Source organism: Ranitomeya imitator, chromosome 2 (genome assembly GCF_032444005.1).
Source record: "Ranitomeya imitator isolate aRanImi1 chromosome 2, aRanImi1.pri, whole genome shotgun sequence".
Classification (NCBI taxonomy): domain Eukaryota; kingdom Metazoa; phylum Chordata; class Amphibia; order Anura; family Dendrobatidae; genus Ranitomeya; species Ranitomeya imitator.
Genome location: NC_091283.1, coordinates 29546789 through 29567939, shown reverse-complemented (window position 1 = coordinate 29567939; position 21151 = coordinate 29546789). Strand labels below are relative to the sequence as shown.

The 21151-nt window shown below is 48.5% G+C and overlaps 1 protein-coding gene across 1 annotated transcript; it reads left to right on the top strand.

The window, feature by feature from the left end:
• Positions 1-1890: 1890 nt before the first annotated feature.
• On the top strand, positions 1891-20715 carry LOC138661549 (zinc finger protein 773-like). Its single transcript, XM_069746348.1, has 10 exons — positions 1891-2002; positions 9484-9656; positions 11824-11915; positions 12822-12917; positions 13378-13467; positions 15389-15478; positions 16761-16850; positions 17357-17446; positions 18420-18515; positions 18792-20715. Exons 3-10 carry the CDS (start codon positions 11882-11884, stop codon positions 19769-19771), a joined length of 1566 nt encoding a protein of 521 aa, XP_069602449.1. The 5' UTR covers positions 1891-2002; positions 9484-9656; positions 11824-11881; the 3' UTR covers positions 19772-20715.
• The last annotated feature ends 436 nt before the right edge of the window (positions 20716-21151 follow it).

Sequence of the window (21151 nt, the reverse complement as noted above, 5' to 3'; positions counted from 1 at the left end):
AAACTTATTCCAGGGGGAACTAGAATACAAGTTGCACAAAAAAAAAATGATTAAGAGTTGCAATTGATGAATTGACTGCAAACATCTGGAAAATAAAAACCATGTGCCCAATGGTGAAGATAAAAACAAACACATAAAATAGACTGTAAAAAAAGGTGCCAATTAAAAGACAAATTTGGCGAAAAACAGCAAAAATCTGCAGAAATGTAGCTGAAGGCTTTACAACGGCCCTCACAGTCCCCTGATCTGAACAAAATTGAAAATCTGCATCTGGACCTCAAAATAGCAGAGGATGGAGGACGACCCAGGAATCTCACAGAACTGGAGGAATTCTCCAAGGAAGAATCGATGGAAATTCCTCAAACAAGAAGTGGGAGACTTGTCTGGCTCCAAAAACTGTTTACAAGCTCTGATACTTGCAAAAGGGGGCGCTACTCGGTACTAACCATGCAGGGTGCCCAAACTTTAGCATCGGCCCAATTTACTTTTTGCAATTTTTAAAATTTAAAAAGTGACTATAGATTATTTTTTTTGCCTAAAATGCAAAGGAAATGTGTCATCTTTAACTTTATCCCATTTAGAGATCATTTTGCTTAACTGTTCACAATAAGTCATTTTGACCAGGGGTGCCCAGACTTTTGCATGCCACTGTATTTATATCCGGCTGTTGCGTTTACTGCAGGAGATCTGGATCCGCTCCGTATTCGGACCGTGTATGTCGGACGTGTAAACCGGTTTCATTCTCGCAGCAGCAGGGAGGACGCTGAGGAGCTGTCAGTGCCAGGGGGGTTGTGGGGGTCCGATGTCTTCATGGGTCCCAATCCCGGGGGCTCTGAATACATCATTATTACTATGAACAGCCCTGTCTGAGTGGAGCAGAATTTGGGCACACGTTCCTCCTCTTCATCCATTCTCTATGGGACCACCATAAAAAGCCAAATCCAGGGCTTCTGTATCTCCGACAATCCCATAGATCACGCGTGGCACTGAGGGGGGCATGCTCAATCCCTGCTCATATATTGTGACGTCCTCACAGCCCTGTTCTCGGTAAGGTTGGGGGTCCCGGCTATCGCTAAGTTCTTTCTGGTAGTGATCAGTGATTTCAAAATTTAGCTCAAACCCTTTTATATTAAGCAGCAATTCTAACCTGGATTAATGATGTAAGTACACCAGCCTCATCAGGTTTAGATTGACTGAATAATTTCCAGTTTGTATTGTGAAATCCAGTGACAGAGTTACATGTATGATGCCCAGAAACCATTGTCATATAGGTGGTCGTGGCGTCATGCTCTCCGGTCCTCGTACGGCGCCCAGCGCATGATGCCATCTCTCCACAGACAATGTGTGACGGACACAGAATCGGTGCCACACTTTACAGCAGTGATCCTGGATTAAAGAAAAAAAAAGGTGATTGTTTGTGGACAGTCCCTTTAAGGATGAGATGGAGCAGTGTGAACACGGCCATGCGGTGCCAGTGCGATTTTTATGTTCTGCATGTGGTCTTGCACGTACAGCGCTGCTTACATCGTGGACCCATCAGTATTTCCCCGGGGTCTCAGACCCTCTTGGGCTGCACCATCGCCTGGTGGTCCCTTTGCCCCCTGTACACACTGGAGAAGACGCAGACCGTTTTATTAACTGCACATTGTATAGGCCTGCTGGTCCATCTGACACTGGCGCTGTTAGCCCCTGACACCCCGCGCTCCCTGCAGAGCCTGCAGCGCCCGGAGCACAGATAACAAAGCTCTGCACAACTTTCCACATCACTGAACTCTGCGGCGCACAGCAGGGAGCGCAGGACGCCAGCTTCCGCCCGCTCATTGGCCATTATAGGTCACATGACAGGGACACCACCGCGGGTGCTTCCGGGAATTGTAGTCCTGAGGCGCGCTCCCTCCGCGTGCTCATCACTCCGCTGAACTACAACCCCCGGAAGTCGCGGCGGCAGCCGACCAATGAGGGCGCTCTTCCTGCACGTCGTCTTTATTTGTGGCAGCGGCAGGTATGGCAGCGCCTCTTTACTTGTTTTGTGGCTCGTGCGTGTTCAGATTCGCGGGGTGCAGCGTGTGCGCCGCCCGGTGCTGGTGCTGTGCGTCATCGTGCGCCATACTGGGCGGTTATGTGGCGCTTATTTAAAGGGACCGTCTAGGTGTGCAGGGTAGCATGCAGCTGAGTCCTGCAGACAGTGGTCAGAGGAGGCCACAGATCAGGACTGTGCATGATAGATGCCCTCACATGGGTCTGTTATGGCCGCCGGCCGGGTGCATTTACTAATAGTGCAAAATATTAGTGCAACACATGACACAGTGCTCATCTGTACGGCACCGTGCACACTGAAGTGTCAGACTGTAGTTGTGCGCTGTATGGCGGTGAGCGCAGCTCTGGAGGATGGCAGTATTATGTGTCCCTCCATCTGTGGGGCGCAGAGGTTCATTGTGCGCTGTATGGCGGTGAGCGCAGCTCTGGAGGATGGCAGTATTATGTGTTCCTCCATCTGTGGGGCGCAGAGGTTCATTGTGCGCTGTATGGCGGTGAGCGCAGCTCTGGAGGATGGCAGTATTATGTGTCCCTCCATCTGTGGGGCGCAGAGGTTCATTGTGCGCTGTATGGCGGTGAGCGCAGCTCTGGAGGATGGCAGTATTATGTGTTCCTCCATCTGTGGGGCGCAGAGGTTCATTGTGCGCTGTATGGCGGTGAGCGCAGCTCTGGAGGATGGCAGTATTATGTGTTCCTCCATCTGTGGGGCGCAGAGGTTCATTGTGCGCTGTATGGCGGTGAGCGCAGCTCTGGAGGATGGCAGTATTATGTGTTCCTCCATCTGTGGGGCGCAGAGGTTCATTGTGCGCTGTATGGCGGTGAGCGCAGCTCTGGAGGATGGCAGTATTATGTGTTCCTCCATCTGTGGGGCGCAGAGGTTCATTGTGCGCTGTATGGCGGTGAGCGCAGCTCTGGAGGATGGCAGTATTATGTGTCCCTCCATCTGTGGGGCGCAGAGGTTCATTGTGCGCTGTATGGCGGTGAGCGCTGCTCTGGAGGATGGCAGTATTATGTGTTCCTCCATCTGTGGGGCGCAGAGGTTCATTGTGCGCTGTATGGCGGTGAGCGCAGCTCTGGAGGATGGCAGTATTATGTGTTCCTCCATCTGTGGGGCGCAGAGGTTCATTGTGCGCTGTATGGCGGTGAGCGCAGCTCTGGAGGATGGCAGTATTATGTGTTCCTCCATCTGTGGGGCGCAGAGGTTCATTGTGCGCTGTATGGCGGTGAGCGCAGCTCTGGAGGATGGCAGTATTATGTGTCCCTCCATCTGTGGGGCGCAGAGGTGCATTGTGCGCTGTATGACGGTGAGCGCAGCTCTGGAGGATGGCAGTGTTATGTGTTCCTCCATCTGTGGGGCGCAGAGGTTCATTGTGCGCTGTATGGCGGTGAGCGCAGCTCTGGAGGATGGCAGTATTATGTGTTCCTCCATCTGTGGGGCGCAGAGGTGCATTGTGCGCTGTATGGCGGTGAGCGCAGCTCTGGAGGATGGCAGTATTATGTGTTCCTCCATCTGTGGGGTGCAGAGGTTCATTGTGCGCTGTATGGCGGTGAGCGCAGCTCTGGAGGATGGCAGTATTATGTGTTCCTCCATCTGTGGGGCGCAGAGGTTCATTGTGCGCTGTATGGCGGTGAGCGCAGCTCTGGAGGATGGCAGTATTATGTGTTCCTCCATCTGTGGGGCGCAGAGGTTCATTGTACGCTGTATGGCGGTGAGCGCTGCTCTGGAGGATGGCAGTATTATGTATCCCTCCATCTGTGGGGCGCAGAGGTTCATTGTGCGCTGTATGGCGGTGAACGCAGCTCTGGAGGATGGCAGTATTATGTGTTCCTCCATCTGTGGGGCGCAGAGGTTCATTGTGCGCTGTATGGCGGTGAGCGCAGCTCTGGAGGATGGCAGTATTATGTGTTCCTCCATCTGTGGGGCGCAGAGGTTCATTGTACGCTGTATGGCGGTGAGCGCTGCTCTGGAGGATGGCAGTATTATGTATCCCTCCATCTGTGGGGCGCAGAGGTTCATTGTGCGCTGTATGGCGGTGAGCGCAGCTCTGGAGGATGGCAGTATTATGTATCCCTCCATCTGTGGGGCGCAGAGGTTCATTGTGTGCTGTATGGCGTTGAGCGCAGCTCTGGAGGATGGCAGTATTATGTATCCTTCCATCTGTGGGGCGCAGAGGTTCATTGTGCGCTGTATGGCTGTGAGCGCAGCTCTGGAGGATGGCAGTATTATGTGTTCCTCCATCTGTGGGGCGCAGAGGTTCATTGTGCGCTGTATGGCGGTGAGCGCAGCTCTGGAGGATGGCAGTATTATGTGTTCCTCCATCTGTGGGGCGCAGAGGTTCATTGTACGCTGTATGGCGGTGAGCGCTGCTCTGGAGGATGGCAGTATTATGTATCCCTCCATCTGTGGGGCGCAGAGGTTCATTGTGCGCTGTATGGCGGTGAACGCAGCTCTGGAGGATGGCAGTATTATGTGTTCCTCCATCTGTGGGGCGCAGAGGTTCATTGTGCGCTGTATGGCGGTGAGCGCAGCTCTGGAGGATGGCAGTATTATGTGTTCCTCCATCTGTGGGGCGCAGAGGTTCATTGTACGCTGTATGGCGGTGAGCGCTGCTCTGGAGGATGGCAGTATTATGTATCCCTCCATCTGTGGGGCGCAGAGGTTCATTGTGCGCTGTATGGCGGTGAGCGCAGCTCTGGAGGATGGCAGTATTATGTATCCCTCCATCTGTGGGGCGCAGAGGTTCATTGTGTGCTGTATGGCGTTGAGCGCAGCTCTGGAGGATGGCAGTATTATGTATCCTTCCATCTGTGGGGCGCAGAGGTTCATTGTGCGCTGTATGGCTGTGAGCTCTGCTCTGGAGGATGGCAGTATTATGTATCCCTCCATCTGTGGGGCGCAGAGGTTCATTGTGCGCTGTATGGCTGTGAGCTCTGCTCTGGAGGATGGCAGTATTATGTATTCCTCCATCTGTGGGGCGCAGAGGTTCAGTGTGTGCTGTATGGCGGTGAGCGCAGCTCTGGAGGATGGCAGTATTAGGCTACGTTCACATTTGCGTTGTGCGCCGCTGCGTCGGCGACGCAACGCACAACGCAAATAAAAATGCACCAAAACGCACGCAAAAACGCTGCGTTTTGCGATGCATGCGTCGTTTTTTGCCGAAATTTGGACGCAAGAAAAATGCAACTTGTTGCGTTTTCTTGGTCCGACGCTTGTGGCAAAAAAGACGCATGCGCCGCACAACGCAACAAACAAAAACGCATGCGTCCCCCATGTCAAATATAGGGGCGCATGACGCATGCGTCGCCGCTGCGTCGCCCGACGCAAACCCGCATAACGCTAGTGTGAACGTAGCCTTATGTATTCCTCCATCTGTGGGGTGCAGAGGTTCAGTCACACATTCTGCAGCCAGGACAGCGGACACGTCCTCAGACCGCCGGTGATTTACTCACTGAGCCGCCCGCAGATCTGCCCCGTTCATTAGCAGTTTGGATGTTTAACCTTGTTCCTTACAGCAACAGGAGTTTTCCTCTTCTCCGGCTGCTGTGATCTAAAAAAATAATCAGAAGTATTTGGTGGGTGACGCGCTCATGCAAAGAGGTTGTAACTGTTTAAATTGGCCGCCACTTTGCTTTAAAAAAAAAAAAAAAAAAACCTAAATGGTGAAATGTTCTGTCATACGTTCCCAGAAATGTAGCGGAGCGGCAGCTCAGAGCTGGTGCAGGGTTTATTCTCTGGCCGAGAACGCCGCACATGTGCAGAGAAGGATCTGATCCGCGTCCGCACCGCCGGAATCAGAGTCTGGTCCACCGTCACAAATGTCTGATCACGGTGTACCGATCACTGAGGACGCACTTCACACTGGCGGCCAGAGAGCTCCGTCCCCGCTACCTTCTCATTTTGGAAGCCCTTCTTGAGCCCACCATATTTGTTAAATTTGAGGTCTGGTACTAAAGGTCAAAAAACATCCCAACATCCCGTCAATGATAGTCATGGCCAAAAGTATTGACACCCCTGCAGTTCTGTCAGATAATACTCAGTTTCTTCCTGAAAATGATTGCAATCACAAATTATTTGGTATTGTTATCTTCATTTAATTTGTCTTAAATGAAAAAAACACAAAAAGAATTGTCCTAAAGCCAAATTGGATATAATTCCACACCAAACATAAAAAAGGGGGTCGACAAAAGTATTGCCACTGTTGGAAAAATCATTTGATGCTTCCCTAATTAGTGTAATTAACAGCACCTGTAACTTACCTGTGGCACCTAACAGGTGTTGGCAATAACTAAATCACACTTGCAGCCAGTTGACATGGATTAAAGTTGACTCAACCTCTGTCCTGTGTCCTTGTGTGTACCACATTGAGCATGGAGAAAAGAAAGAAGACCACAGAACTGTCTGAGGACTTGAGAAACCAAATTGTGAGGAAGCATGAGCAATCTCAAGGCTACAAGTCCATCTCCACAGACCTGAATGTTCCTGTGTCTACCGTGTGCAGTGTCATCAAGAAGTGTAAAGCCCATGGCACTGGGGCTAACCTCCCTAGATGTGGACGGAAAAGAAAAATTGACAAGAGATTTCAACGCAAGATTGTGCGGATGTTGGATAAAGAACCTCGACTAACATCCAAACAAGTTCAAGCAGCCCTGCGGTCCGAGGGTACAACAGTGTCAACCCGTACTATCCGTCGGCGTCTGAATGAAAAGGGACTATATGGTGGGAGACCCAGGAAGACCCCACTTCTTACCCCGAGACATAAAAAAGCCAGGCTGGAGTTTGCCAAAACTTACCTGAGAAAGCCTAAAACGTTTTGGAAGAATGTTCTCTGGTCAGATGAGACAAAAGTAGAGCTTTTTGGGCAAAGGCATCAACGTAGAGTTTACAGAAGAAAAAAAGAGGCATTCAAAGAAAAGAACACGGTCCCTACAGTCAAACATGGCGGAGGTTCCCTGATGTTTTGGGGTTGCTTTGCTGCCTCTGGCAATGGACTGCTTGACCGTGTGCATGGCATTATGAAGTCTGAAGACTACCAACAAATTTTGCAGCATAATGTAGGGCCCAGTGTGAGAAAGCTGGGTCTCCCTCAGAGGTCATGGGTCTTCCAGCAGGACAACGACCCAAAACACACTTCAAAAAGCACTAGAAAATGGTTTGAGAGAAAGCACTGGAGACTTCTAAGGTGGCCAGCAATGAGTCCAGACCTGAATCCCATAGACACCTGTGGAGAGATCTAAAAATGGCAGTTTGGTGAAGGCACCCTTCAAATATCAGGGACCTGGAGCAGTTTGCCAAAGAAGAATGGTCTAAAATTCCAGCAGAGCATTGTAAGAAACTCATTGATGGTTACCGGAAGCGGTTGGTCGCAGTTATTTTGGCTAAAGGTTGTGCAACCAAGTATTGGGCTGAGGGTGCCAATACTTTTGTCTGGTCCATTTCTGGAGTTTTGTGTGAAGTGATCAATTTTTTAATTCATTCTCTTTTGTGTTTTTCATTTTAGACAAATGAAGATAATAATACCAAAGAATTTGTGTTTGCAATCATTTTCAGGAAGAAACTGAGTATTATCTGACAGAATTGCAGGGGTGTCAGTACTTTTGGCCATGACTGTACATAGTGGCTTTTACATTGGGATGATACATTTCCCCCTCCTGATCTGAAGACGGGAGTTATTGTTTCTGTCCTCCTCTCCTGGTCTGTCCTCGGCCCGCACAGAAGGAAACTTGTTCTTTACACTAAACCCTGCAGCGATGACAGCCGGCGCCGTGATACTTATCACTGTCATGGTTGCCGCAGTTTAGGACGCCGTGCTGCTCTCTAGGCTGGAGGTCTCCAATTCCCCATTATTGAGGCAACGATCAGGTCCCAGCACCTTGTGATCTGCAGAAAGTCCAGGACTTCCATAAGTGGCGACATCCAGCGCCCTGTACAGACCGCACTATGGAGAATGGCGCAATTTATTTCTATAGGAAATGCATCTACAAACATGGCGGCATTACTGCTCTATACAACCCGGAGCCTGGCTGTGACCGGTCAGACGTGCAGCAATAAGCCGGCCCGACACATCCACACCTGGATCCTGCACCTCTGGGATTTACACTGAAGCCCCATAACGGTATCATGGCCGGGGGACAGTGCACAGATTTAATAAGAGGCGCCGTTTTTTTATACCGAAATCCTGGAGCAAAGCAGGTGATAGATTTTCCCCAAAGACTAAATGAGCCGATCCCCAGCAGCAGAGAGACAGTGGATTTACCTATGAATGATGATCATGTTATGACTCTATTATGCAGATAGTTAGTTTTCCGGGATGTAGATCTGTACGGAGCGTTCAGACACGGCAGATTTGGTGCAGACGTTTCTGCTTCCCTCCTCCTCCTCAGTCACAGTTCTCTGTATGAAATCTGCCAGAAATCGATGGAGATTGTGTCATTTAATAATAATTTTATTTATATAGCGGCAACATATTCCGCAGCGCTTTACAAATTATAGAGGGGACTTGTACAGACAATAGACATTACAGCATAACAGGAATACAGTTCAAAACAGATACCAGGAGGAATGAGGGCCCTGCTGCTCGCAAGCTACAAACTATGAGGAAAAGGGGAGACACGAGAGGTGGATGGTAACAATTGCTTTCGCTGTTCGGACCGGCCATAGTGTAAGGCTCGGGTGTTCATGTAAAGCTGCATGAACCAGTTAACTGCCTAAGTATGTAGCAGTACAGACACAGAGGGCTATTAACTGCATAAAGTGTATGAGAACATGATGCGAGGAACCTGATTATGTTTTTTTTTTTTTTGATAGGCCACACTGGGATCGTTAGGTTGAGGCGGTAGGCCAATCTGAACAAATTAGTTTTTAGGGCACGCTTAAAACTGTGGGGATTAATCGTATTAACCTGGGTAGTGCATTCCAAAGAGTCGGCGCAGCACGTGTAAAGTCTTGGAGACGGGAGTGGGAGGTTCTGATTATTGAGGATGCTAACCTGAGGTCATTAGCGGAGCGGAGGGCACGGGTAGGGTGGTAGACTGAGACCAGGGAGGAGATGTAGGGTGGTGCTGAGCCATGGAGTGCTTTGTGGATGAGGGTAGTAGTTTTGTACTGGATTCTTGAGTGGATGGGTAACCAGGGTAATGACTGGCACAAATCAAAAGCTGCAGAGAACAGCGATAAACCAGCTGCAGTCCTGTAGGATCGGGGGTCGGGCTTTGCTGCTGTTTTTTCTGCTCCAGTTGCCGCTGGTGCGAACGGATCGTGATCTGGCACTCATATAAAATGCATCAGATCGGGTCAGATTCCTTGTGAAGTCCAGAGGATCACAGTGGTGGATGCGTCGTCTGATCAGACATGGCAGCCGCCTGTAGGATGGAGAAGGGATCGGTTTTCTGTATCATAGACGGAGACTTGCAGGGATGATAATGGATCCTTTCTCTCTTCTTTTTCAGGACCTGTGCGACTTTTTTTTCTCTGATCCTGAATGGAGTTTATGGAAAGAGGAAGAGACGAGTCTGTATAGAGAAGTGACGGCAGAGAAGTATCGGACCCTGCGCTCCGTGGGTGAGCAACCGGCACCCGGGAGGGGACTTGTGTACGTCCTGCAGGCCGACTTCATACAAGGGTAATTTTGGTTTGTGAATACAAAGGACCAATAGTATCCAATGTGTTAGTGCACACGGCCTACGTCCCACAGTGACCGAGAGTCCGAGTGGGGAAAAATCACAGCGTGCGGTAGTGTGATCCAATCTGGCAGCGCCTGAACCCAAAAACCGGCAATGGAGCCAGCGGAGCCAGTCATGTCTGCACAGCTCAGTGCTAGCGTGGTCCGATCAGGCAGCCCCTGCCCCCGAGCACCGTGCGGAGGAGCCAGTCATGTCCTCACGGCTCAGTGCTAGTGTGGTCCGATCTGGCAGCCCCTGCACCCAAGCATCATGCGGAGGAGACAGCGGAGCCAGTCATGTCTGCATGGTTCAGTGCTAGTGTGGTCCGATCTGGCAGCCCCTGCACCCGAGCACCTGGCAGAGGAGCCAGTCATTTCTGCACGGCTCAGTGCTAGTGTGGTCCGATCCGACAACTCATGCACCATGTGGAGGAGCCGGTCATGTCAGCACAGTTCAGCGCTCGCCGATCTGATGCATTATAACTCTTCTTCTTTTCATAATCTGCTGGAGCTTTATGTTGGGAGGATTTTTACGTCTGATGAACGGCCCCAACATAAGACATTTGGTGAACCGTGGCATACAGTCCTTCAGCTGCCATGTTAATAAAAAAATTAATAATAATAATAATCTTTATTTTTATATAGCACTAACATATTCCACAGCGCTTTACAGTTTGCACATATTATCATCACTGTCCCCGATGGGGCTCACAATCTAGATTCCCTATCAGTATGTCTTTGGAGTGTGGGAGGAAACCGGAGAACCCGGAGGAAACCCACGCAAACATGGGGAGAACATACTTGCAGATGTTGTCCTTGGTGGGATTAGAACCCAGGACCCCAGCGCTGCAAGGCTGCTGTGCTAACCACTGAGCCACCGTGCTGCCTAATACAAAGGTGCACAACTCGTATCTTACAGCAGCGCAGAGTTCATCAACACTGGAGTATGAGACGCCAATCTAAAGGTACCGTCACATTTGGCGACACTGCTGCGATCTAGACAACGATGCCAATCGCTGCAGGGTCGCTGGAGAGCTGTCACACAGACAGCTCTCCAGCGACCAACGATGCCGCAGGGCAGCGCTTAGTAACCTGATGTTTACCCTGGTTACCAGTGTAAATGTAAAAAAAAAAAAAAAAAAAAACACTACATACTTACATTCCGATGTCTATCACGTCCCCCGGCGTTCTGCTTCCCTGCTCTGTGTAAGCGCCGGCCTTAAAGCAGAGCGGTGACGTCACCGCTGTGCTTTACGGTCGGCCGGCGCTGACACAGGATGCAGGAGGACTGCAGGGAAGCAGAACGCCGGGGACAGACACCGGAATGTAAGTATGTACTGTTTGGTTTTTTTTTACGTTTACGCTGGTAACCAGGATAAATATCGCGTTACTAAGCGTGGCCCTGCGCTTAGTAACCCGATATTTACCCTGGTTACCAGTGAAGACCTTGCTGAATCGGCGTCACACACGCCGATTCAGCGATGTCAGCGGGAGATCCAGCGACAAAATAAAGTTCTGGCCTTTCTGCTCCGACCAACGAAGTCACAGCAGGATCCTGATCGCTGCTGCGTGTCGAACACAACAATATCGCTATCCAGGACGCTGCAACGTCACGGATCGTTATCGTTAAGTTGTTCAGTGTGAAGGTACCTTTAAATTGGGAATTGGGCCCAGTGTGGACAGAGAAGGGACAGTCAGCCAGCCCCCTCCATGCACAGCGCCGGCCATGTCCCGACTCTCTCCAGGACTCAGTATGAGCTGCAGTGGAGCTTCTGGATCTTCAGAACTCGTCTCCACCTCTGGGGACATTTATTAGTAGCATTAAAGTAAAATATATAAACTTATCAGATCCGTGCAGCGTCAGTAATGACATTATACAGTAATTCCACGTATTTATTGCCACTTTTGCTGTCTTCGCTGCACTGCGAGAAAACATGACCCGATAGTTGAGCGTCCAGCCAGCCGAGTGCAGCAGTATGGCCGCGTCCATCACACATGGTACTCACACAAACTGTGACGGAGATGGATGTAATTGTCCCTCCGTTTCTCCTCCTGGACTCTGGAATTGTGTTTTCTTTTGCTCACACGTCGGCCATCGTGACCCTGACATTTCTCTGACTGTTTCCAGGTTGCATCATTAGAAGTCCTGACATCATTGCAAAAATCGAACAAGGTGAAGAGAGGAGATGGAAGAGAGAATGGAGGAGAAGCTTCACGGAGGTCAGTGACAGCAGGGAGCCACAGGAGGGTAATGGCTTTTTTTTTAGATTGGTTCAATCCTGAAGCTGAGACTGTGCCTGGCGATGGGATGAAAAAGCAAAAGATGCAGCAGCAGGTATATGGCCGACCATAGGAGCGGGGGGTGAATCCCGTCAGTACCAGAAGCTCCTCTGCTCATCATCGATCCCGAGGACCGGCGCTCTGAAGTGTGGATGGAGCAGATGTCGTCCATGTGTAATGCCGCTCCATCCACACTGAGCATCGGTCCTTGGGATCACTAGATGCCCGGTGATCGGAGAGTCGGCCTTCAGACTGGAGACTGCCCCTGTGACGGCATTGTCTGGCACCAGTCTCTCCCATATCCGGGGTCAGTGATGCTGGAGACGTCCCTTGTGCTCACACCAGTAAGGACACAGGATCCGGTACCGTGCATCTGGCCCATTCATTAGAGGTGCACAGGTGCAGTCTTGGCCCCCTTGAAATTGTTCCAGTGAATTATTGCAAAATGTTTTGTTATACAAATGTTTATTTCCTTTGTATGTATCGGAACAACACAAAAAAAAACAGAAAAAATTGCAAATTGGCCAAAATTTCAAACAAAACCCCCAAAACTGGACCAGAGAAAATTGTGATTAATTGATCTTCTGGCAGAAATACTTCATTTTCTGGAACAGTTTCTTGGGTGCCAGTATTGTCAGCCATGTCTGTACGTGCAGAGAAGGAGGCCGGAGACCCCCTTTATGCGGCCGTCATTGTACAGGGGGCCGATCCTTCCTTTCTATATGTGAAGGGTTGTTTGCACCTCCCCCGTCAGCCGCCCGCAGGGTGACATCAGTCAGATTTACCTTTCTGGATGTTTATTTCATGATTACAATTTATGTTATTGATTAAGATCTCCTTTTCCAGAATCTGTAATTGTGAAGCCGGACATCGAATCCAAGATAAAAGAAGGGAAGCCGGTGATTATAACGATTCCTCTGGACGACGAGTGCAAGTCCTCAGGTGAGCAGCCAGATAGTGCCGAAGATAAAGGAGGCATAAGATATGAGATCTCTGCAGATGATGCTTGTGTAGTGCTGCGGCCCTTCCTGACATTGATCTCGGGCTCGCACCAGTGCAGAAAGCGGCATCCTCCTCATTCACTCACACGGCTCCACGCAGCACCGTCTCAGGCAGCTGTGCACAGAATAAGCGGTGAAGGTATCCGTGCTCCCCATCCCCTTCATTGTCAGATCAGTAGGGTATCCAAGCGTTTCAGTGGAGTGACGTGGGTGCCCGCCTGCCTCAGTTATTCAGTTCACCTGCCCCGTATTATCTTTGGAGGGAAGCTGCAGTTGGGGGTCCGCCTTCGGTCACCTTACACATAGGGACCTGCTCACACCGATCCTCTGATGGCTCCTATTATACTGTATTTCTGTACATTTCCACCATCCCTCCTTCACGTTTCCTTTTGGATCCGCAGACGTTTATGTGATTTCCGATCCTTCAGCCGTAAAGCAAGAACCTGGATCTGAGATTAACCCTTTACCGCGCAGCAAGTCACCGCCACAAGGTTTGTTATATACGGACATCTCCTCGCTCCTACTAAGGCCTCATTCAGACCTATGTTTCTCACGTATAGAACACAGACCCATTATAAATGGCTGCCCATGTCTGTCTTTTTGTGGACTAAGTATCATAAAAAAAAAAATCACCAAAACGTCTAATTTATATGCGTCATAGATCAGAGTCGCCCGTACAAGTGCACAGCCGTATGAATAGTCGTGCAGTTTATGGGGCGCGTTTTTCAGAGATTTGCGCATGAATGAATCTTCCCTAAGTGAGTAAAGTTGCAGGGTGTTGGGGGGCACAGAATCGGGGCGATCATAACTCGGCGCTAACAATACCTGGGAGGTAAACTGATGGGTAAAGCTTGAAGCTTTGAGGATGCCTATGTGTGAAAGTAGTCAACAAGTAGAAGAAATATTTTAGTAAAATTATTTTTAAACTTTCTGGAGAAGCGAACCCTTTTTAGGGGACATCAGACAGAAGAGGATAGAGTCAGAAGACCCCTAGACTCCGAGCTGGTAATCCCCCTATATTGTGAGGGCTACCCATCTGAATAGAGTGACCACCTGGTCTACACTGGAACCTCAGCCCTGATCTCACTAGTGGACCCCACAGACTGAATACATGTAATCCTGCACTAACGCGTTTCACCTCTAGGAAGCTTTTGAGGAGCACCGTGGTGTGAGGGTCCTGTGTGCACGGTCTGCCTTCACATCTTCCTTATAAAGCAGACGTCGTGCCCATCAGGAGGTTGTGTTTGAACCCAAGACATGTAAGGTCTCCTCCTTAGACATTTCTGTGGTCTAAGGAGATGTCACCTAGTGAGGTCACAAGGAGCAAGATCTCGTCCAACCATCATCATCTCGGGAATACTCCTTTACAGAGAATTCTTATCTTAGGTTTTGGACCACCAGGTAAATACTAGAAAACCTCACAAAGTTAGGATCCCTTTAAGGCCTGATCAGTCAGTCTATACTATACATTGGGTGGCTTAATAAAGGGGGGGAAAAAAAAGAAGATTCCCCTCCGAGAATGCAATGATGCCACTGGCTGTGCCCGAGGGAAGCTGAAGTCTGAACGAATTAACCCTGAGCTACAAAGAGACCGACCCTTGTGAGAGAAGCTAAATGGTCACTGTGGGTTCTACAATCTTTGTGAAAATGAATAGCACAAGTGGCTATAAGAAGCTATGTAATAAATCTTATAAGAGAAACTTCCTTCTTTCTCTACTTACGAGCCACTGCCTCCCCTACCGCCAGTCTGCCGAACTCATCATTTACTCGTGTATGAGAGGTTGAGAAACACCGATAGTGCTGCTTTCTAGTAAGTAATTTATCTCACCGCAGTGCTGCATTCACAGCTACACTTCTCAGTAGCACTGCATATTATCTTGTATGCTGCTCTCTATCAAGTTATTTCTCACACCAGCACTGGATTCACAGCCGCATTGCTCAGTAATTCTGTATATTGTCCTCTATGCTGCTTTCTAGCAAGTTATTTCTCACACCAGCACTGGATTCACAGCCACATTACTCAGTATGACTGTATATTGTCCTCTATGCTGCTCTCTAGCAAGTTATTTCTCACCACAGCACTGGATTTGCAGCTGCATTGCCTAGTAAAGCTGTATAATGTCCTCAATGCTGCTGCTGCTTTTGGACATGTGCTTCAGAGACCGGACAGCAGAAATCCCTTATGTCTGCATGTGTTGGATATGGGAGACTTAATACCAGCAAGTCTGAGCTCAAGTGCAACATGTAAATGCAGAGACTTAGTTTATAGAGGGGGAAACTGGTGTAAAATGGAGAATACAAGTCCCATAGTGGCCAGAAATAGGATACGTCCTCAAGTACACATGTATGGATGTGAATATCTTGCATTTCTCTCTTTTATCTTAATCACTTTACCTTATTTTGTATCTGCAGGTATTTATGTGATTTCCGATACTCCAACAATAAAACAAGAATCAAAGCCTGAGATTAACCCTTTACAGCAGAGCAAGTCCCCGTCTGAAGGTTTGTTGTAGATCTATATCTGGTCATTACTACTTTCCCAGCCATTGGCCAGTATCAGGGCTACCGCTGTGAAAAGAGCGACCCGTGGCCCGATCTCACTGTAGTTTGTGCAGACTCAAATATTAAACCGTGAGCTCCTGCTCCAACGCGTTTCCTGCCCTGTTAGGAGCTATGGTGGAGCTATGAAGTGTCGGGATCATAGCGAGGCAGCAGGGATGCCTCACCATTGGCCGCATCTTCCTTTTAAAGCAAAAGTTACTCCTACTGGTGGGCTCGGTTCTGTAGATGACCAATAAGGAGGAAGGAGGTGTGGCCATCTGCTAGCGCTCCCTTCACCTACTGGTGGGCTTAGTTCTGTAGCTGGCCAATAAGGAGGAAGGAGGTGTGGCCATCTGCTAGCCCTCCCTTCACCTACTGGTGGGCTTAGTTCTGTAGCTGGCCAATAAGGAGGAAGGAGGTGTGGCCATCTGATAGCGCTCCCTTCACCTACTGGTGGGCTTAGTTCTGTAGCTGGCCAATAAGGAGGAAGGAGGTGTGGCCATCTGATGGTGCTCCCTTCCCCTACTGGTGGGCTTAGTTCTGTAGCTGGCCAATAAGGAGGAAGGAGGTGTGGCCATCTGCTAGCGCTCCCTTCACCTACTGGTGGGCTTAGTTCTGTAGCTGGCCAATAAGGAGGAAGGAGGTGTGGCCATCTGCTAGCGCTCCCTTCACCTACTGGTGGGCTTAGTTCTGTAGCTGGCCAATAAGGAGGAAGGAGGTGTGGCCTCCTGCTAGCGCTCCCTTCACCTACTGGTGGGCTTAGTTTTGTAGCTGGCCAATAAGGAGGAAGGAGGTGTGGCCGTCTGATAGCGCTCCCTTCACCTACTGGTGGGCTTAGTTCTGTAGCTGGCCAATAAGGAGGAAGGAGGTGTGGCCGTCTGATGGCGCTCCCTTCCCTTAAAGCCACAGACAAAGTCTGAACCTGAAAGTTAAAGTTACGCCGGAAAAGAAGAGTAAAAGCAAAGTATGAGGTATATGACACGTCTCTAGTGATTTATGACTTATAGTGGGGCTATAATTAAAGACCCTGGATAGTCACTGCATAGGAAGGGTTAATTTTCCCCTTGGAGATGGGTATATACAGGTGATTCGACAAGCTGTGCCTGCCCATTCAGGAAGTAGCCGTAGTCAGGAGCCGCCACTGGTCACCCGGACATGTAGATCTGGGCAGATGGAGCGGTTGCTATAGGATGTAATTACATTTCTACAATCTCCTTCACTTCTTCTTCTTTTGCCTCCACAGATATTTATGTGATTCCCGATACTTCACCCATAAAGCAAGAACCTGAATCTGAGATTCGCCCTTTACCGCTTAGCAAGTCGCCTCCTGAAGGTTTGTAGTAGAGCTACATCTGGTCACTGCTACTTTCCCGGCCATTGGCAAATATCAGATCTGCCGTTGTGAAAAGAGCCACCCTTGGCCTGACCCCACTTATAGCTTCTTCTGAGCTCCCACCCCAACGCGTTTCCTACCCATCAGGAGCTGAGAGAGAGCCGAAAGGTATCGGGTCCATAATGAACCGGCAGTGACGTCTCAGCATTGGCCGCATCTTCCTTTTAAAGCAGAAGCCACTCCTACTGGTGGGCTGGGCTCTGCAGCTGGCCAATAAAGAGTAAGGAGGTGTGGCCATCTGATGGCGCTCCCTTCTCTTAAAGCCACGGGTGCAGGAAAAGAATAAAACCAGATTATAAATGATATATGACACAACTCTAGGAAATAACTTCTAGTGGGTCTACTGATAAGATACGATGGTCACCCACGCCCAGCACAGGAAGGGTGAATTTTCCCCCATGGCTTCTCACAGATGTAATTACTACATTTCTCTTTTGGATCCGCAGAGGTTTATGTGATTCCTGATACTTCACCGATAAAGCAGGAACCTGAATCTCAGATTAACCCTTTACCGGTCAGCAAGTCACCGCCAGAAGGTTTGTTACATGTAAACATTTGGTATCCGTCATCTCAGTGCTACGTAATAAAGTATAATATGTCATTACAGGGAATGTGTCATCAGAAAATGAAAATATTTTTGTTTCAAATCAGTTTTTTGTATATATATATATATATATATATATATATATATATATATATATATATATATATATATATATATATATATATATATATATATATATATATATATATATATATATATATATATATTCATTCGTATTTTGGCAGTTTTTTTGTGGGGGGGTTTGCATATCACAATATTTCTTGAAAATTAGAGACCCTGCATTTTTCACAATGGTCACTGGGGCTATTCTAGATCCTAAATCCCTGGTCCTTCAGGAAATCCACCTGTACATTATCATCAGTAGACAGACCCCGCACCTATAGTTTGTATTGATGCATCTAATGAGCGTGTGCAAAGGTCATTGTACAGGAGGAGGAGGTGAGCTGTGACATCCTCTATTGTGAATGGTGGATCCTGTGTTATCTACTGTATATAGAGGTGTTATCAGTCATAGTACAGAAGGAGGAGGAGGTGAGCTGTGACATCACCTATTGTGAATGGTGGACCCTGTGTTATCTACTGTATATAGAGGTGTTATCAGTCATTGTACAGGAGGAGGAGGTGAGCTGTGATATCACTTATTATGAATGGTGGATCCTGCGTTGACACCTGCATATACAGTAGATATCAGTCATGCTAATCCTGCCTCTGATGGTAAAGAAACTCCTGTAAACTCTTCCTGTAAAGACAGGAACTATAAGTCTACCTGTATAGAAGTGCGGCCACAGGCAGAGAACATCATGTATTCGTGTCCTTGAATTCTCAGACCCTGCAGAATACAGCGCAGAGAGTAAGATGATTTTGTATAGGAATACAATAGTAATGGGACTTTTTGAGCTCCGTTTTGGGTTTCAAGGACGTCTTATAGATGTGTTATTTTGCAGACTCTGCATCTATTATAATCAATATCGATGATGATGAAGATGAAGCCTGTTATGAAAATGTGCAACAGACGCCGAAACCAGAGAAAAATCCCGCAGGTACTGAACACACCTCGTACTGATAAAACCTTTCTTGAATTGTTAGAGGTGTCCCGCCATAAATGTCTGATAGGCACAGGTCCTACCACTGGGGCACGTGCCTGTTTACTGACGGGAGTGTTCCCAGACCTCCTTTCGGTCGTGTACCCCGCAGGTATCTGTAGTGTCACCGGCTCTGCTCGCCTCCAATACAGAAATGTACAGTCGGAATACTCCTTTAAGTGATTACTGTTGTTTTCTACCTGTATAAACTATACGTACGTTACTCTTTTGCAGACTGGATCATTCAGGATGTCATCACCCCAATGCAGACTAAAAATGCCCAGAATCAGAAGGAACCCGTCAATGTCTGGTTTGTGAAGAGCATGAAGGTTAGCAACGAAAACCAGAACCAAGCTGGGGGGAACCCCGTAAAGAATGAGCACAAAAGTATGGAGAAGAAACCTGGGGTAAACGTGCTGAACTCGTCCGCTCCGCATCAGTCTTCACACAATACCGCCGGCTTTCTGGAAAATCAGGCGCTGCACAACGGGCAGGCTTCTAAGATTGGGGCTCATCCTGGTGGCATGCCCATGGTGGACAGCTTGATGGATGAGATGGAAGAGAAGATCCAGGTTTGCTCCGAGTGCTCGATGTGCTTCACCTCACTGTCCGATCTGGAGTCGCACATGAAGGGACACAAGGAGGGAAGCACCTGGATCTGCTCCGATTGTGGGAAATCGTATTACACCAAATCGAGTCTGGATAGACACCATATAACGCACATAAGGGAGAAACCCCTGAAGTGTCACGACTGCGGCAAATGTTTCGCCAAGCAATTGAATTTTGAGATGCATCTGCGGCTCCACGCCGGGGAAGTGCTGTTCCCCTGCACCGAGTGCGAAAAGCTGTTTAACTCCAAGGCCTCTTGTGACCGACACATACGAGCGCACAAGATGGAGCGGCCGCACGTCTGTATGCAGTGCGGGAAAGGCTTTCTCTACAACGGCTGCCTCATCAGGCACCTCAGGGTCCACACCGGGGAGCGGCCGTTTCCGTGCCCCGAGTGCGGCAGATGCTTCCGTCAGACTTCGGCTCTCAATCGTCACGTAAAGACTCATTCTGGTGAGAAGCCGTACGACTGCTCGGAGTGCGGCAAATGTTTCACCCATCAGTCCGATATGAACCGGCACAGGGAGACCCACAGACGAGAGCAGTACTTCGCACAGTGTGCGCCAAGCAACGAGAGCTCCTTACCCACTTACATTGTTCTATAAGACGCGGGCGCACCTTGACGTCGGCGGCGTGTTAATGAGTGGATTTTAACAAATTGTATAGTAGACTTTTAACATATGTAGAGACGCGATGTCTTACTGATTAGTAAGAAAACCACCAGATCTGGTGACACTTCCCGTATAAGAGGAAGCGACCGGAAGGTGACAGAGCGGAGCTGGGGGAAGGCGGCATTTCTTAATTCTGCCTTGTCTAAACCATCGTTGGGTGCATGCGGTAGAGAAGTGCCGATCCGCCCCATGGGACGCTCTCTGGAAACGCGCCACCTTTGTGTGGCCATCATGTCGGTGATCTCTCCGCATTCGCTTTTTCTGCAGTTCTCGTCATATAATCATCAGACATTGCTCCTAAATCCGTTTTAAATTTTTCTTTTTTTAAGCAAAACAGAAATGGAACTGAAATGAGGAGTTTATTTCTTCTCCTTTTTATTCTGTAGGGTGGATATATTGATGGCTTTAGGGGGGACGCCCCACTGAGATTATGGGCGACTAGTCGAGCCCCTCTGTTGGCGCTGTATGTAGTGTAACTTTGTCGTCTAGATCATTACGACTGCTGTAATACTTGAACCTCAAGTTATCTCATGTCAGAGCTGCTAATGTCTGCAAAAATGAAAAGATATATCTAAATATAATGATCCAGGAGGCAAAATGTGCCCCATGGAAGTGGATGCAGTCGGGGCGCTTGTAGCCTACAAGGTGTCATTATAAGGAATGAAGAGATTGCATCGTGTTAGTAGCAGCGGCTAATCCGGGCAGCTAGGTGGCATCTGTAGAAAAGGCTCTAAAGGTCGCTGTAAGTAATAGTGTATTTACCAGTATTGCTATTTTCATCTTTATCAGCATCGTCTTGTAGCCAGGACTTTGCCGTTAGATTTCCAGTTTACCGAAAGTCAGAAGTAAAATAATTTTGAAAAGCAAAGTGCATAAAATCGCATATCGTCGTTCTTGTATCTTCCACTATTCAGGTGTATGAATCAGATCTGATTATGAATATGCAATAAAATGTAGATTAGACCACGGGAAGGTAAATTTGGGGCAAGGGCTCCAAGAATAAGGAGATCCAGACCGGCGTGTGTATACGACACATTACAGCCTTCTACACGGCCCGATAAACCTAAGAGAAAGTCACTCATCGAATAGTCACTAACCCTCCGTCAGGCGCAATATAGATTCTCGTCAGTTCAGGCGCAATGTGCCTGACAAGCACAGGTCAGAAAACCACCTATAGTAGCTACATATTTCAATTTCAGGACTATAGAAGTAGTCAGTGACCTTCATAGGAATGTATTAAAAGAGATTACACCAAATCAGATGCAAAAAAAACCATTTATTAACCATAAACTTATTAAAACTAAAAGTACAACT